This window comes from Nuphar pumila, chromosome 9 (assembly GCF_984573655.1).
Source record: "Nuphar pumila chromosome 9, dmNupPumi1.hap1.1, whole genome shotgun sequence".
Lineage (NCBI taxonomy): Eukaryota > Viridiplantae > Streptophyta > Magnoliopsida > Nymphaeales > Nymphaeaceae > Nuphar > Nuphar pumila.
The window spans coordinates 376,594-396,415 of NC_143257.1; the positions used below are offsets into that span (position 1 = coordinate 376,594).

Here is a 19,822-nt window from a genome sequence, read left to right on the forward strand (position 1 = left end):
ATTCACTACACAGTTTTGAGTTTTGAGATCCCACATATTCCAACGTGGGGGGAGGCTATCATCCATTTGACATCATACAAGTCAAAATTTCAATTACGAGCAACCATATCGCTGAGCCCACGTTGTAATTAACCCTAACCGGCTTACCCTCATCCATGTGAAAGACATGCCATGAAAGTACGTGCGTGTGTGTGTGTGAGAGAGAGAGAGAGAGAGAGAGAGAGAGAGTAACTTGATTACTTGTGAATTTATTTAAATATATAAAAAACAATTTTTTTTTCTCTATTTCATATACCATGTAACGTGTAAGCTTTGCCGTCAACTTGAAAAAATTAATCCATGCCTCCGATTATTCAAGAGAACCCTCAAGAGAATGTAGGCTGGTTCCCTCATGGTACACAGGTGCTCCACAAGAAGTCACCAGTAGCTTACTTTCGTGGTTCCGTTGACAGTCCATCTGATCCACCACTGGACTATCTATCATGCTGCAGTTCCCGTTCTCAATGTCAAGGAGTTTAGACACTCGAGCAAGGGATGCTTGGAACTCCTCAAATTCAAGAGATTGCCGAAAATCTGCAACCACCACCCCATCTGAGTAGCCATGAACGCACGGGGACATTCTCCGAGCTAGCTCATCTTTCACTTGCTGAGGACAAACGTAGCACATGTTATATTTTGCAAAAAATATAGAACAAACAATGATAAATCTCTCCAATTTTCCTTCAGAAGAATAAATTCACGCCCAAGCTCAATGGTCAATGAAATCAATAGGGGTGGTGGTTCAAGTTTTCAAAATTAAATACCAGGATACTATAGACTCAAAGCCTCAGTGTTCATTGGAACAGGTTTCACAAGAATGAGATACATACAGTAAAAGCAGTGTCCCAGGTGCCAAGTATGGGGACCTCATTCGAAAAGGGGCAAGGATATAGGACGCCATGCAGTTGATGCATACTTTTTCTCGAACACCTTCATATGGCCACTTGACAAGTAGACGTTATGATAAATGGACATAATTGCTAATAACAAGCTGAGATGACAGGATAATGAAATCATCACATCCAAAGGTTACAAATCAACATCCAAAGGTTACAAATCAAGCATCTCTAGAACCATGATGCACCAACAAAAGCATTGTAACTCTCTGAAAAGAGCATCAATACACATTTCCTCTAGACACAATGTATCATGATTTAGGCTGAAGAAGGGAAAGGAAATTTACATAAATGCCGTTGAGGCAGACAGGAGAAGAAATAACACTTCACATAAAGTTAAATACCCATGTATAGGCACTTTGAGGCACTTAATACCCAGGACATCTAAAATCTATTTTTGTGGCTGATTGTGGCTGTCGGTTTCATCCCTTTGTGGCTTTGTGGGTAGGGAGATCGTGATTTACCCTGTGCTGGCATCCATGCTTCAGTACAGCTTCAAGATCATCACCAGTGCCAGTATTGATACTTGAGTGCATCAATAGAGCCAACAGTTGTTAGCCAAAGCAACAATGGCTCGAGGAAACCTTTAGATTGGTTCTTACTATATTGGCCGAGGTCCTCATGTTTGATTCCAGTGAGTGTCCCATAAAACTTCTTGGTTTTTCTGTTGTGTTTCTTCCTTTGGAATGACTCAATTCAACTCCTGGTCAATGAATTCATACTTTTGATCTGATTGCATTTGTTTTTTGTACCATTTACAGATGGTTGGGTTTCTAAACTAGTAAGTTCATCCAATAATTATCTCTAAATATCATGATAGATAAACGAGTAAGGGAAGGATCATAGGGAATATAGTTAAAGTAGTAAATCTTGGAAATTTTGCAACAGCTTGTGCCATATAAGATTATTCATGGTACAAGCATAAGCAGCTTGATATTGCTCTCGGTACCTATTAGATCAGGAACAAAGATATTGGAGTGGAGTAAACTGATTAAGGGATAATAATGGCACAACCGAAATACTGGCAAACTAACCCTTAAAGCAACATGACACAAAATTGCAAGAGATACCTTTGGGGCAGGAAGACCACACCTAAAATTGTAGTTTCTTATAGCATCATATTGTGAGTTTAATAAAAGTAGCCTCTTGCTACATGTAGCTGTCAGTAACAGATAGAGATACATGAATTGATGGATTAGGAGATCCATGAGGCTTCCTTCACTTCTACTAGGTCCAAAATAACTAATGCTGCCTCGTTTCTTGTTGACCTTTAATGTTGCTGGGTGTGGCAAAATCTACCAATTCCTACTCTGGTTCCCGAGGCAATAAATTATGGTGGATAATTTCCATAATGGGTCTACACCTTGTAAGGAGCTTGAATAAGAAATTGAACATCAAATCAGCCTGATGCCTCATAGGTGCTACTGTAGCTTTGGCTACATCAACTGTCACTCAAGGATCCTTGATAGCATATAAGTAACTTTCTGTTACTTCTAATGAAGTTTGACTTTTCTGTCCCCAACAAAAAGGAAGTTTAATTTCCACACCTGTCCATGAAAACCTCTACCAGATGATAAAATTCAGCAATTTCTCTCAAATATTTGTTAAGCTACACCCACTACAGCAGCTCACGATGAACTAGCAGGCTGCAAAATATAATGGTTTATCAATGTAAGGGCCCTCTGGTCACATTACTGAAAAGAGATTACTTTTCTCAAGTTAATCAATTACATGTCCTAAAATTGGATTTTCTTTTCTTTTTTTCTCAATCTAGTTAAACAAGGCCATGCCTGTTTCTATGGCAGGTTTTTGCCTTCTTCCTGTTATGAACCACAATTTAAAGTATATCATCTTCCTCATCCACCCATGAGTCTGACTTTGACCCTGCGCTTGTCGGCTATTGATAAAGAAGGATGCATCATCTTACTTTTTTAATGTAATTCTGTTACAACACAGTATGAAGGTTTACATGTTTGCTTTTTTTCATGGAAATATGTTTCTCATGAGTTAGGACCGGCCATGCATACTTCTCTATTTTGATTAATTGGAAACACGTAATAGTTCTCCACATTATATGCAACTTCACGTCCTTCATTAAGTTAGTTAAAAGTGGCATGGAAAAGTAAGATTTGTGCTACATAACATTAATATGAAACAATTTCATATTGAAAACTAGGGCTTAGTTGAAAGACTAAATTAGCAGTACCTGTACACTATTATGCAAAAAGGAGAACTGCACCGTGAAATAAAAAAAAATGACAAATTTCTAAGTGCATGGTTCAACAGGCATTACCAAGACATATACTAAGCAATGAGAGTTTCTTATAGGAGAATAAGATGAGTTTGAGACTGCACACAGAACCACAAATCTACAGATTTAAAAGGCATCTGGTTATCAATGGAGACACTAAGCTAGAACAGAACCATGCAGATGTAAAGATCTGGGTGAAGCTCTTGGCAAATCTCTGCATTTGCGGTGCACTGCTAGGGCTCAGATAAGCACTTGCAGAAGGAACTATCTGCATGCAAAGCACATCATATGGCACCTGCTTGTAGAATTATGTTTGTAAGGTTGACATTGACTATTCCCCATTGCCTCTTTGTTTTCCACATCCCCATAAAGGTGGTGGATAGCATAACATGCCTAATATAACTTCTAAGGAGAGGAGTAGATGATGTACACATGCACATACAGACACACATACACGTGTGCACGCACGCTCAAAGCCCACCCTCCATTGCTCGTGCAAGCATAGAAGACCGAATTTGAACCCATGATATCTTTCAGTCAAAATAGGTTTAAACGCTTCATCCTGATTGTACAGGATGGGAGGCTTGACTTTGATTAGCTTGTTTTGAGTAGACACACCCCTATGCATGTTGAAGTAACACTAGTCTTCTAGGCAGTGATGTAAGCATAGACGTAGTTTGCTTCTTTCTGTGTTCATTATGCATTACCTTACAAAATTATACATAAGGTATTATTCCTAATTTATGAAAATGACATTTTACTCACAAACTTCTTCTAACATGATTTCAAGACTAGAGATTCAGAGAGGACAGAATTTTCCAGAGACCAGAAACATGAAGACTGACCAATGTCATGCCAGGGCTGGATTCAAAATCATTCAGCTGATAGCAGATAAATGAAAAAACTGCACAACCTACTGATATAAAAAGCAAAGGTTGATAGTGTTTGTTCACCTAGCCTAGTCAACATTCTTGATATTTCTTTTTACAAACTTCTTTTTAGCTGATTCCAGATATGCCATTATCCATCAAGTCTTCTGCCCTACAAATCTCCTTCACCCAGAAATTAAATTCTTCGAATTTCCTGAGTAAGAATGACTATGGTCAACAATATTTATCTCCTTTATATCCTAGTAAGACAATCTTTTGTGATATTATAGGTTTTCCTATAAATCTTGACATATTTGAACATATAGAGAGAGAGTTATGCATAGCTGCTCAGTCGTTAGGTGTTCAAACGAAGGTTACTCACGCTGAGCATCCATTGTGTGGCGTGATTGACACTCAAAGTCTTTTTTGCGAAAAAAAGACTTTTACTGGCACTAAAATAGCACCAGTAAAAGTCTAAAAGTGTCCGCTTAGGTTTTTACTGGCGCTACTTTAGCGCCAGTAAAAGACTTCTTGCGCAAAAAAGACGCTGACCGTCCATCACGCCGCACAATGGATGCTCAGCATGAGTGACCTTCATTTGAGCACCTAACGAGTGAGCAGCTACCAATTTTCGTATATATATATATATATATATATATATATATATATATATATATATATATATATATATATGAAAGGATACCAGAAAATAAAAATATTGTGTTTTGGAGAAAAGTGTAAAGAGGTTGTAAAAATTTTCTAAAATATATATATATATATATATATATATATATATATATATATATATATATATATATATATATATATATATATATATATATATATATGAAAGGATACCAGAAAATAAAAATATTGTGTTTTGGAGAAAAGTGTAAAGAGGTTGTAAAATTTTTCTAAATATACAAAAATAATGAAATGGAAAAGCCATGTTAAATTACAAAAAAAAGGAAAAATTTAAAACTTTGAAAGTATGCCCCAAGGGGTTTGGTGCAGTGGAGGGGGCCTTGGCCACTAGACGGGTGGTCAGAATTCCATTCCCATAAGTGTCAAATCCCTTGCATTAATGAGGGCAAGGGATAAGCCCTTGCTCAGCCAAAGCCAAGTGACTCCCGGGGGCCAAGGGGTGGGTGTATCCTCTATGGCCATGCATTATTAATAGACAAGCGCGACCGATGGGGTTTTCGTTTTTCATTTCATAAGGAAAAAGGGAACATGGGTTTACAGCGTCGGGAAAGGGACCGTAAGCTAAGTCACACGGACTCGGCTAGGTAGACGCCACACCCGAGTCGACACGCCCCGGCACGGGTGCGGCTTAGGACACAGCCCGGACTCGGTCAACGAATCGCGGCCGAGTCCGTCGTCGTTTTGGACTCGGTCAACGTTGACCGAGTCCAAAAATGTCTATTTTAGGGCAAAAAATAAAAAAATGATCTTTTTATATATTTTTAAAATATATATATAGCATGACAATATCCACATATATGCACACACTGGATATATTATATATATATTTATTTTAAATATATATATATATATATATAAATATATATATATATATATATATATATATATAGCCGTGTCCCCGTGTCCAAAATTTTTGAAATTGCGCTGCACCCGCACCCACACCCATGTGACATAGACTGTAAGTATGACAGGCTTAGCCAACACTACTAGGTCTCTGATCCGTATGATGGTTTTCCCATCCTTCATGAAAAAAAAAACTTATAAAGTACAATGATAATCATGATATTTTTGTGATGGAATCACATTATTTCTACATAGTCGACATTTCACTTTTAAATCGTTTTTGGATTGCATACTCACCATAAAAGTCAAAGCAATTCTTGCAGCTTTTCCATGTTGCAATGTCAAGGGCCTTCTAGAATGTATTGTCAAGCTAGTTTATCCTCTCTTACATATGTTTGACTTCATCAATGGGTTGCAGCATTCAGGTTGCTAAAGGCATACTGAAAAAACATGATATTCTACATGTTCTCAATATCCATGACAAAGAAATAATCAGACAATCCTTTTGGTTTCATCCTTGATCTGATGGGGTGTTCCCTTGGTACCTGACCTTGTCCCACAAGAATATGCAAATAAAAATAAGGTTTAACTTGAGACAGCCAGATGCATCAAGGCTACTACTTACATAAATTCTGACTACACTGCTTTGCATAAAAGAGCACATATAGTCCTAGACATATTGCCAGCAACTCTACCAGAGGCATTGCTCCAAGTGTTACTAGCTGCTTCATCATGCAATTACACATCATATCATACTGCTGGTTTCATAAATTTTGAGAACCTTCATAATTCCCAAATGCCTCAATTGAACGTAAAATACTGATTAGTATGTCACATGGATACTCCTACTTACTGCAGTGTCATGCCCCTTTGTATACCATTCTTAATGGAAAATTACACAAAACTGGCATTTCCCATGTCATTTTTGGCATATTCATGTGACATTAGTTAGTATGGTGCTACAGGTAGCCCCTCTTCAACTGAGAACGTCATAAAGTAAGGAATGAGAAGACTTAATGATTTGAGGGGATATAAAAGTAGAAAGCCACATGAGGAATCATTTGAGAATTGAGACGAGATCCATTTGAAAACATGAATGGGCAATGAAAAATGACAATTTTGCAACAGATAGATGGCATAAAATATATGTTATGCTAGTAAATCATTTACTGAAAAGAAAGAATAGCATCAACATAAATTTACAATTTTCTTAAAGAAGAATAAATCTAGATAACACATCTCAATTATTGAAAATCATGCTTCCCTTCACGGGAAACAAATCATGAACTTACTGAGATTTATGATTTCAACTCAGGGAGTCTTGCTTTGCCACCAGCCCCTCAGGAAGAATTTGCTTCTTGCTCCCAAAGTAAAGCTTTTGAATCCAACCTAAAGTTTCTGGTAACCTTGGTTCTAGCATATATTGAACTTACTAAGATTTATGATTCCAACTCAACCAATCATGCTTCACCACCAACCAGTTGGGAGGAATCTTGCTTCTTGCTCCCAAAGAAAGCTTCCCAATCCGACCTAACGTTTCTGGTAGCCCTTGTTCTATCTCACTTGCCATGAAGCTATTAATATAAACTTCAGAAAATCAGTTCTAATAACCATAAGATTCTTCTTATTCCCTCTTCATGGAAAGAGATCACCTTGTATCCCATAGTCATCTGCATATGCTGCTATGTTTTGATATAAGATGTATAAGAAATATAGTCAATTTTATTTTAATTGTTATCTGTTTTATGGCAGTTTAAAACTTAAAGAAATGGACATTAAAAAAGAAGATCCCCAACATGCTATATTTCCCTTTGTTTCAAATGGTAATCAACATGCAAAACTTAGTTTCATCCATGGCCTCACCCAGCAAGGGCCTTTACAGGGCCTCACCCATGGCCTCACTTAGTTTCACCCATTACGGCTTGAACACTAGTTTTTAGGGCAACACGTGGTCAGATTAGCAATCTACCTCCATAACAAGGTTTTGAAAGAATAAAATTGCTACTACTAGGGATGACATGACATGTTGAAGAAGCTAAGATGCACACCCCTAAATAGACATCTTTATAGCTCTGTTACTTTTCTTCTTCACTGTACCAAGGACAATATGATATTTGTTTTGTAGATCAGTTTAGTTCTTTTGCCGTCTTGTACACTTGTACAATAACACTACATGAGATGATGTTCACTTACAGGAGGCAACATTGGCATGCCATTTATGAAGCTTGAAAAAGTTCTCTAGTCATTTCGAGAGCATTTTCATGTTTCTGATGTTGATGCTGCTATAATAGAGAGGCTAGTCTATGAAACATATGGCCAAACCTCTGAGTAAGTTTGGCACATCAGGCCAACCTTTGAGCAAGATGGCATTTTTCTCAAGATGCCTGATTTGCAGGCCACAGACTTCCTGTTGCCTGTCAATTATGATTTGCTAGTCCTATCTCACTACTAACTTATTATGCATTTTCGGTTATGATCTAAGACCCAAACCTGTATCCTGCAACATATCATGGTCTTCACAATTCAAGCAGTTATCCCAAATCCTAAGCCAACAGTGCCTCTAAGCACCTGGTAATCCACATGCAGCAACCAACCATCCTCCTGGCTATAACCCATCAGTCCATTTTAGTTTCTGAATAAGACATCACATTGAGTGATGATTATGGGCCTATGGCTGTTACATGCGGACATCAATAAAAACAAGTGTTCCCCAACAAAGCATAGACTTGTGGTCTTATAGTCATTGCCGCACAATGATGCGTTAAACTTCACTTTGACAGTTGGCTTTGTTAGAAAATCACATATATATACATATATACTTGAATATATATGTGTATATACTCTTCGTAATACAAGAGTATGTATATGTATAAATATATGTATATAAATATGTATTTAAAGTATATACGTATCTGATATATTTTTTGTAATATGTATTTTTTATTTTTCCTATTTTTTGTCTTTTTCTTTTTTTTGAATCATAGAGTCAATAGTCAAATGTTGACTAGTTGATCAGCCATTATGCTGTTCCCAACAGCTCTAATTAGATCCGTTGGGCTACTCCCAACGGTTATTACTCCCCTTTGTAATCTATAAATAAGGGACTGTTGTCCCCATTGTATTTCATCTTTTCAAGTGAGTTTCTCTCTCAATGATATTCAACATTTTTGTGCCTTAGTGCACTTCTTGATATTTGTGCCTTAGAGCACTTTGTGTTATTCTTGCCTTAGCGCATTTGATGAGTGAATGTTCTTGTCAAGTTTTTTTATAAACTTGATTATTTGTGAGGTTCTTCACATGGTATCAAAGCTTGGTTTATAATCACTCTTAAAGTCTGCCTCGTAAAGCGTACATTGGTGGGCTGCCTCGTGAAGCGTGTTAGCAATCCTTCCTTGGTTGTGGTTCTCTTCTTCTCTTTGTTCATCACGGGCGAATTCTTCCAGCACAATACAAGCAACTCCAACTTTATTCCGCCATTTAAGTTTGATGGAAGTAATTACATCATATGGGCGGGACATTTGGAGACATTCATAAAAGGTCAAGGTTTGTAAGGATATGTGAGAGGTACTATTCTTGAATCTATTCTTAAAATTACAATATGTAAAAATGGTGTCAAGACAAGTCTCAAATAAAATGACAAAACAGTGAAAAAATATTACAAAAAATTAGATGAATGGGACATGAAAAATGCCAAGATTCTTTTTTGGATGTTACGTGGAGTTGAGACAAAAATTGCCTCAAATCTTTTGTGTTACAAAAAGACAAATGAAGCATGAGAATATCTTAGAAGTATGTTTATCGAAAAAGATATGGCTCATAAGTATTATCTCCAAGAAAATGCTAGAAATATTAGTTATCATCCATTTGGACTCAACTTGCTCAATTTGAACCCAAATGAAAAGGTAAGTGTATTGAGATGCAGAGAGTTCAAGTTGAAGAAGATAGATTCTTTGCTTTTCTTTATGGATTGAGACCCGAGTTTGAACAAACTAGGGATTCCTTGCCATCATCTTCATTGCCTCATCCTATTCATGAAATTCTCACTAAACTTAGTGGAGAAGAGATTAGGCTAAACATGAGTAAGAATGATAGTGTGCTTGCTACTTCTAGCAATGGTCAAGAAGAGGATTGCTCACTTGCCGCATCCAAACTGAGACATTATATCAAGCTATATAGATCTCCTTATTTTAATAAGAATAGAGGAGAATAAAAAATATTTGTCATAACTGTCATGAGCCCGGCCATATTAGGCCTCAATGTCCTAGATTCAAAAAGGACTATAGACCTCAAGAAAAACAAGTTGTCGCAGCCCCGTCAAAACAAGACGATGATACTCTGAACCTCAAAGATCTCACCAAATCATTATCCCAATTGACGGAGGCATTAAGACCATTATTTAAAGGATCTACCTCAGGAGCGACCATTGCATCATCTTCTACTCTTGGTATGCGCTCTTGGCTTCTTGATTCAGGAGCTTCATTTCATATGGCCCCACACAAGTCTATTTTATCCGAGTGTCAATCTAACTCAAATGCATCCTTTGTTTTCACTGCCGACGGTACTTCCTTGAAAATAGAGGGTGTTGGTATTCCAAAAGTTAGACTTATACCAAAACTTCACCTTAATTTACTTTTCATTTCTTAAATCTCAGATCATGGATGTGATGTCATATTCTCATCAAATAAATGTTGGGTGCAAGATCGTCAGTCAGAGAAATTGATTAGAGAAGGTTCTAGGCAAGGAGATCTTTATTATATAGTTTTTTTTGTATTTCAAATGAATCATTTGGTAATATTTCCCAAATAAAAGATATAAAAATTTGGCATCATAGACTTGAGCATCCAAATATAAGGAAATTAAATTTTCTACCTATTACTAAAGATCTTTGTAAAGATAATTTTGAATATAAAGAATGTTTACTTGGAAAAATGACATCCTTGCCTTATAGATAAAGAATTTTTTACTCTTCAATGTCTTTTGAGTTGGTTCATTCAGATGTGTAGGGTCCTGCTCCGGTAGTTTCTAAAGGAGGATTCTCCTACTATGTTGTATTTGTCGATGATTTCAGTAGATATTGTTGGATTTATTTTCTTAAGTTTAAGTCTTATGTATTTGTCACATTTAAAATTTTCTATAACATGATTAAAAATCAATTTGAAAGTAAGATCAAAATCCTCAGAACTGACTCTGAGAGAGAATATTTGTCAAATGAATTTAAACAATTTTTAGAAAACAAAAGAATTTTGCATCAAAGATCGTGTCCTAGAACTCCACAACAAAACGGGATTTCAGAGAGAAAACATAGACATATTATGGAAACTACAAGAACACTACTTATTGCTAAGAATGTTCCAAAAAATCTTTGAGCTGAAGCTGCTTTAACCTCAATATATCTCATAAATAGGATGCCTTCAAAAACTTTGTCCAATGAAATTTCTTTTGAAAAATTATTCAAATACCAACTTGATTATCAAAGACTGAGAATCTTTGGCTGCAAAAGTTATGTCTTAAATGATAAAGGAGATAAACTATCTTCTAAGGCCATCCCCTGTGCGTTCATTAGTTATTCTGAAACACAAAAAGGGTTTAAATGTTCTGATATAAAAAATGATAAACTCCTTGTCTCAAGGAATGTTAACTTTGTTGAAAATGAAAGTGGATTTGAAGGAAATATGTCTCAAGACATAAATTATGACTACTCCTTATTTAAACTATTGTCTAATGATGAAAATACTTATGTAGAACCCTCTATTGATAATAGAACAACAGTTGAACCAATAGTATACACTAGAAGAAATAAAAACATATCTGGTGAAAGTGTAAATCAAGGTAACCATGAAGCATTACAGATTCCCTCTGAACAAATCACTATTTGTAGATCTGAACGAACCTCAAGGATTCCAAGTAGATTTATTTTTACGACTCATTTTCTCCTAAATATAGAGCATGTCTTATAGCTATTCATTCATATTTTGAACCCTCATGTTACAATGAAGCAAAAAAATTACCTGAATGGGTAAAAACTATGCATATAGAATTAGACGCTCTTGAAGGAGCCAACACTTAAAAATTTTTAAATCTACCCATCGGAAAGAAAACCATAGGTTGTAGATGAGTTTTGAAAGTCAAGACAAAAAGCGATGGATCCTTGGAAAAACATAAAGTCAAGTTAGTTGCCAAAGGTTATTCTTAAGAATACAAAGTAGATTACGAAGAAACCTTTGCTCCTATCGTCAGGATGACCACTGTTGGAATTCTTGTAACTATTGCAGCTATTAAAAATTGAAATATATTTCAAATGAATGTTAAAAAGGCCTTTTAAAATGGGAATCTCAATGAGGAAGTATACATGGATGTCCACCTGGATTGATAGTCCCTTCAGGTAAAGTGCTTAAATTAAAAAAGGGATTATATGGTCTCAAACAAGCATCTAAAGCTTGGTTTGACACTTTCAACTGTCATTATAAGATATGGTTTTAAACCATGTTATACTGACACAACTTTATTTTTCAAGAATTATTCTGCAGGTATTATAATTTTACTTTTATATGTTGATGACATGTTGATTATAGGTAGTGACAAAGAAGGAATCAAGAAAGTAAAACAGTTTTTGAAAATTTCTTTTGAAATGACTAATCTTGGGTTCCTAACATACTTTCTTGGTATATAAGTATCATATTCTAACAGAGGGTATATATTGTCACAAACAAAATTTGTTTTAGATATCATTGACTGGTCAGGATTATCAGATGACAAAGTCGTTGACACTCAAGATATTGTCAGAATGAAGATACGAGTTGATGATAGAGTTTCTTTGGACAATCCAACTCCTTTCAGACAGCTCGTGGGATCTCTCATGTATTTAAGTATTACAAGACCAGACATAGCTCATGCTGTACATATAGCGTCAATTTCAACATGCTCCAACATCAGCTCATATGGGTGCAGTCATGAGAATTATCAAATATATCAGAGGCACAATAAATAAGGGAGTTTTTCTATCCTCTTCTTCCTCATTAGATCTTATTGCATACGCATATGTTGATTGGAGAGGGGATCCAAATAATAGGCGCTCAACAACTAGCTTTTGCGTATTTTTAGGTGAATCCTTGATTTCATGAAAGCGCAAGAAACAACAAAATGTGTCACTATCATCTACGAAGGCTGAATATAGAGCAATGACGACTACTACCATGAAAATTGTGTGGCTCAAACAACTAATTTCATATATGAAAATTCATCTTCAGAATCCTACAAGATTGTTCTGTGACAACAAGAGCTCTATATACATTGCTCGAAATCATACGTTTCATTAAAGAACTAAGCATATAGAGATGGACTGTCACTTCGTTCGTGAAGAATACTTAAAGAAGACTATTGATCTTTCCTACGGGACATCAGAATATCAACTTGCTGATTTCTTCACCAAGGCACTGTGCTCACCAAGATTAAACTTTTTACTTGACAAACTTTCGGTGATTACACCATAAGTTTGAAGGAGTCTGTTAGAAAATCACACACACACACACACACACACACACACACACACACACACACACACATATATATATATATATATATATATATATTCTTCGTAATACAAGAGTATGTATATGTATAAATATATGTATATAAATATGTATTTAAAGTATATACATATGTGATATATTTTTTTTAATATGTATTTTTTATTTTCTCTATTTTTTGTCTTTTTCTCTTTTTTGAATCATAGAGTCAATAGTCAAATGTTGAGCTCTAATTATTACTCCCCTTTGTAATCTATAAATAAGGGACTGTTGTCCCCATTGTATTTCATCTTTTCAAGTGAGTTTCTCTCTCAATAATATTCAGCATTTTTGTGCCTTAGTGAACTTTTTGATATTTGTGCCTTAGAGCACTTTGTGTTATTCTTGCCTTAGCGCATTTGATGAGTGAATGTTCTTGTCAAGTTTTTTTATAAACTTGGTTATTTGTGAGGTTCTTCACATGCTTATGTCAATTCTCAAAGGCCTTTCATAAAGTCAAGCTTCTGATACGTTGGTCTCCTCTAACAATATTTAATGGAAACCCCTGTTATTTATTTGCATATTCAAGAGCATCAATTGCTCCCCCATCCAAGAAATTTAAGACATGCCAGCTATCACCAAACAACTATCTTTGTGCGCATCTGACAACTTGGTATGGAGATAAAAAATTGTCTTTCTTAGATGAGAAAGTAAAAGGGAAGAAAAGGGGAAAATGAAGAGGTGTCTGGCTTGGATGAGAAGGTTAAAAGAGAGGAAAAGGGAAAAAGGAAGAGACAATCCATTGATTGAAAATTTTAATATAAAAAATTGTTGTATCAATGCTTCTTTATGATTCCCACAATCCATCAAAGTTCTCCACTGAAAATCTGGAAAGGTGGGACAATAAATTCCAGTGCCAGCTAATTCTGCATTCTATGCATGAGGCCTAGTTTGTCCAAGAGAGAAGTAAATCAGATACAATGTCATAAACCTGAACAAATTAAACCATCGGTCCAACAACATTATGAGACTCAATTCCAAACGTCACGACGTGGAAAAAAAAAAGATGGAATTGAACCTGCAATTTGAGGGGATCAAGCTTGGGCACGCCAATCTGTCCGACCGTCAGCGACCCAAAGAAGTTACCAAGGAGGGCAGCGTCCGGCACGGCCAGCCCCCGGACGAGTCCAGCAGCAAAGCCGCCGAGAAAACTGTCTCCAGCACCCGTGGGATCAACCTGAATCACAGGAAAGGACGGGACCCGCAGCTCTCCATCCTTCCAATAGACCCTGCAACCGTCCTTCCCGTCCGTCACGATGACGCAGCAAGAATTGCGGGCCTCCTGGACATCGATGTATTCCGCTTCCTCCGAGGAGGCCTTGAGGAATCCGATCCGAGGGAGAAGATGAAAGAAGAGAGTGTCGCGCAGACGGACGAGGCGGACGGTGCCATCATCGGGGTCGAAAGTGCGGATGAGGGCTTGGACGTCAACAAAGACGAGGCGGCAGAGATCGAGCAAGCGAGATAGGGTTTCTGGCGTGATTTCTCCGGCGACACCGACGGCCATGCCGAATTCGAAATCGCAATCCGAAGGAAGGGGGAGATCAGAAACGGAAATGGGGTCGCAGGCATGCAAGCGTCTGAGGACACGATCATGATGGCTGTGGGAATGGGTGGGGTTGTGATCCCGATCATGGTGATGAAGCTCGCCGTTGTCGGCGCAGTCGCGGGGATCGGTGGGAAGAGTAGAGGAGAAGTGGGCATGGAAGAGGGTGGTTCTGGCATGCGGGACGACGGAAGGGCGGTGGGCGACGGAGTAGGAGAAGTCGGGTCCCACCTTGGAGATGTAGGTGCAGGGGAGATCAAGGAGGTCAAGGAGGTTGGCGATGAAGGAAGCGGCTCCACCCAGGCTCTCTCCCACCACTCGACCGTCCCTAATGATAACGTCGTGGCAATAATTGCCCACGACCAAACCCACCTTTCCTTCCCCTCTCGACCGACCCATCCCCATCACAACTTCACGACCACTTGATGGTTTTGACTCCCGACTGCCCAAGAAGAAAGAGGAAGGGAAGGAGGGATTCTGATGATGATGATGATGCTGTCATCGAGGAGAAGTTAGCATGATGATGGACAGCGGGGCTGGTGGAGACTGCATTGCAACAGCGAACGCGATGTGCACTCAAAACTCTTGTTTCTCCTAACAAATGGAACCCGTTACGCAGATGGGAATAGAAGAGACAAAGACGGATTGAAATTCCCTCCCTTCGCTCCCCCCACCTCCCTTTCACACTTACACGTAGGCTGCGATCAAGTATCAGAGCCGAATGCAATTGCCAAGGGAGGGTGGGCGGTTTTTGAGGAGAGGGGAGCGAGAGATTTGTTCTGCAAAGGCAAAAGTGCAGCAGCCACAGCCCGACGTCTGTCATGTATTGTTCACACGCAAAAGTAAAATAAAAAGCCTTGGAACGAATCCACTCAGGCTCCTTGGTCATTTATTCTTTGGTCCGCTTTATTCTTTTTTGTATAAGTTATTATTTATCGGACGGGTGACACACTATCTCTCTTTTCAGAAGAATGAGCACGATGAGACGGCAGAGAACAGGTTCTGCAAAAGCAAAAGTCTAGCTTTCGATGGCGGAACGGAATTTCTTAAAGACAGAATATTTGCACACAGCAACAAACAGTGGTTGCACCTCAATTTCCAAACGGCAGAAACTGTTTTCGTCTCTTTAGAATCATATTTGCAAATTCCAGGAGTACCAGTGATAATGAGCGTTGATCCAGTTTTGAAAATAAGTTGCAAGATTTTGCTGCCACCTTCTGATACCTGACTGCACGCTTTCTGAATTTTCTGATAAACCTATGGTTAAGAATCAATAAATGGCAAACTCTACCAATTTAATCATCATTATTATTTTTGTCTTTATCAATGTCTCTCATCTTAGTGTAAACGGGTTGGAATGATACTGTATTTGACTTTAAGCAGTACAACCAGAGTTTGATATCTGACTCGACTCTCAAGTGGTGCTCTGGAGCTTAGGATTTTAGACTTGGGTATTAGGTAGGGATACAAATGATCAGAGTTCTGACCCATATTATCAAACTGGATAACATGTATCTAAATCTTTGCGTGGATAAGTCTCTAGTGTGAGTCAACGAGTCTTCACGTGGTTGGTAAGAGCTGTCAGTGTACGTCAACGTTGCAAGTTCGTCTAATAGTAACTGGTGGGGTCAGCCTAAACCCAGCTTGCCTTTAAACAAAAAAAAAAAAAAAAGTCTAGTGATAGTATCAATGAGTTGAAACAAGTAAAGTTGTCAATGGGTCCGGTGCCAACCAATAGGGTATATCTAAACATGCCCAAATAACAAAGAACCTGGTTTGGGTTTTGTTAGGTCATGAAAATGTAATCCAACACTCAGACCCACATAATTTCAGAACATTAGTTTATTAAAAATACATATAAAAATACTTGGGTCAGGAACCTAAAAAAAAAGCTGAGTTGGGTACTTAGTAAAAAATCATATTCCAGACCCAGCCTGCATATTGCTTGGGTCAGGCTCATGTCAACCAGAATATTATTCCGGTCAGCATTTTTCGTGCTCATACCTAGGGATTCGTGTTTAGGTACCCGATATAAATCTAACTTGTTGATAGCCCTAGAAACAAGTAATATCTGATTGCCTTTGTTTTTTTTTTTAAGCAAATCTAACCTTACAAATATAATCTATATGGTCTGTTCGGTGGGGATCAACTTTTGAATCATTAGAATATAACGTATGTGCATGTTTTTTTGGTGATTCAAAAATCAACCGCCATAAAAATACCAAATTTTTATGACTTAAAAAACATAATTTTTATCAAAACAACATGATCCGAGGGTGGATGTCTCGCAAATGGACTATGTTACGTCATGTTGAGTCAAAACAAGTTGCCCTTATGAGTACTTGCACCAAAGACTAGATGTATTGGAACAAATATAGTTAAGTCCAGCTAGATCCACGTCATGTCCGAGTAAATTAATACGTTTGGGATTAGGTCAAGGGCGAGTCATACCTAACCCAATTTACCTATTTTACATGAATTCAATATAATTAGACCTGTTTTACCGCAAATCGAACCTCTTAATATTGGATTCTATTATGATATCCATACTAAATCTGAATATAGAGCCAGAACCATTTTTAAATCAGAACCTAGATGTTGAATTGGGTGCATGTAGTGGTTCTGGACAGAGAGCTCATCCACGTCAGAGATGGGCTGCAGTTGCCGGAGTTAGTAGCGGTGTGGCGATAGAGGAGGTGTTGGTGGTAGTGGCGGAGGAGAGAGGAGGAAGGAACTGAGGATGGGAGGAATTTGGGGTTAGGGTTTATTCATGTGGATCTTTTGTCATTTCTTCTTTTCCTTGGTTCATCTGCAAAGTCATTTTATTAGGTTTATGGGCTTCTTAAAAATTGAAGGAATGTGCCCCCCGAGAAAAAAGTTTTTACGAGGCCGTGCTTTTTTTTTTATAGACATCACTCTATAAGGGCGAGAGCAAAATCTCGCCGTTATTGATTTATAACGGTGAACTTCTTTGACCGTTAGATATTGCCGTTAAAGATTAATAACAACGAGATAGAGCCCTCACCTCAAGGTGAGACACATTTTTGCGTCTTGAGGTATATTTTTAATAACACTGACGTCACTCTATAACGACGAGAGCTATATCTTGCCGTTATGCATATAGCCATTAAAGTGTTTTAATGATAATATCTAACGACCAAAGAATCTCACCGTTATATATATGTCTTTAACAAAGATATGTGTACAAAGCAAGACATTTCAAGAGATATTCAGTTTATCGATATTAATGAAGCTAATAGCAATGTGATTCATGATCATAGTAGAATAATTACTATGAGATTCATGGTTCATCTTTATTGATGAAGCTAATAGCGAAAATAAAAATCACACCGTTAATGTTTTATCAATAGCAGCAAGATTCATGGCTCATCGTTATTGATGAAGCTAATAGCGAGAACAAGATTCATGGCTCATGGTTATTGATGAAGCTAATAGCGGGAACACAAATTACACCATTATTGTTTTATCAATAGTGACAAGATTTTTTCTCGCTGAAATATTGACCCTCATCCTTGTAGTGTATAAATCTACTATACTCGGGTCTTAATCCTTTAATAAGAATGCTTCTCATGTAGGCATCACTAATCTTAGATTTGGGATCAATATGATATATCTCAATAGAAATATTCTCAACTTTCATAAAATTTTGAGATATCGATATACGTTGTGTAAATATGTCGATCTCATTTTCAAGCAACTGTAACTGAACATCATTTGTTGCTATAAATGATCAGGCCTTAATTCTCTAATAATAATTCTTCTCATGGGGACAATCTGAGATATCTCGTTATAGATAGTCTTAGCTTTCATAAAATATTGGGATATGGATATGTTAACTTGTGTGAGCATGCTGATCTCATTTTCAAGCCACTATAATGGAAGCATCATTTGTTTGTGAGAATAACATTGCAAATAAGTCTCAAGCTTCTCTTTTATATATATATATATATATATATATATATATATATATATATATATATATATATATATATATATATATATATATATATATATATTCTCCAACAACTCTTTCTGAATGGAGGCCTTAATGGCAAAAAATGTCTTACCCGCTTTAATTTTTCATTTGTTCGTTGCCTTTCGTACAGTAGGCACGGTAGTCTCATTGCCAACACAATGTTCCAAAGATCTTGACTCCGTAAGTATGATTCCATCCAGGACTTTATGTAACCATACTTTTAATTAACTTCTCAATACTGCTCAATGTAAGTGCCACCATTATCCTACTTCAGAACATCACCATTAAGCAGAGGCGATGTATCTATCAAGATACTCAACTTGTCTATGATACCACTTGTTGAGGTCAGTGGACCCCTCACAAAGCATCCTCAGATACTGATTATAGAAATTATGGACCCGTACCCTCAACTTAACACCAAACTAGGTAGCTGAACCCACACAGAATATGCATTTAATGATCAATGCAACAAAATTATAGCACAACTCTTTCGTTTTTAACCAAATTGGGTTCAGATCTGACAGAGATCTGATTTCCAATATCTAGTTAAAGTATCCAAAAACAAGATCCAATATTCAAATATTATATCCAATACATAAAAAAATATACCTGTAAGATTCTAATAACGTGTGAGCATGTGTACATGACTTAATTATACAATTGAACCAGGCCAAACCAGACCTTAACCGAGCTGAGTTGTGGCGCCGAGCTAAAACATCTAACATTTGAGATCTAGGAGCATTGATACCCTCTTGCATTCACTACTTACCTAAGCTTTCTAGAGCCCAATACCCCTGCTTAGGTAGGCCCAACTAGTTGAACTCACTTAGCCTAATTTAGTATCTAGATCCCTTGTCTCACTTAACCTCTCGAAGTCCACACCTAGCCAAAGTGTTGTTAAAGTTTCCCTATGCTAGTTTATGTCATAGAAAAGGGCTATCTAAGCCCGAAGTGATATTTGACTCTTTTGTGTTCTTTTTTATTTATTATCTCATTATTTCAAGTGTGGATTTTTCTAATGTTAAATTGCTTGTGTTTTCACGTCCTTTTTGAGCCTTGACAGTGGCTTACATCGTCAAGTTTATGTATAAGGTACAATCTCCTTTGTAAA

General features: G+C 37.2%; 1 protein-coding gene across 3 annotated transcripts; it reads right to left on the reverse strand.

Moving 5' to 3' along the window:
- Window positions 1-232: 232 nt before the first annotated feature.
- On the reverse strand, window positions 233-15,529 carry LOC149828106 (inositol 3-kinase-like). Of its 3 annotated transcripts, none has more exons than XM_090017383.1 (2): window positions 14,187-15,529; window positions 233-646 (listed from the first exon to the last, which is right to left on the reverse strand). In XM_090017383.1, exons 1-2 carry the CDS (start codon window positions 15,117-15,119, stop codon window positions 350-352), a joined length of 1,230 nt encoding a protein of 409 aa, XP_089873509.1. In that variant the 5' UTR covers window positions 15,120-15,529; the 3' UTR covers window positions 233-349. The 3 variants fall into 3 exon arrangements, with proteins under 3 accessions (XP_089873509.1, XP_089873510.1, XP_089873511.1); XM_090017384.1 differs by lacking the exon at window positions 233-646 and adding an exon at window positions 13,911-14,054; XM_090017385.1 differs by lacking the exon at window positions 233-646 and adding an exon at window positions 13,911-14,099.
- Between the last annotated feature and the right edge of the window lie 4,293 nt (window positions 15,530-19,822).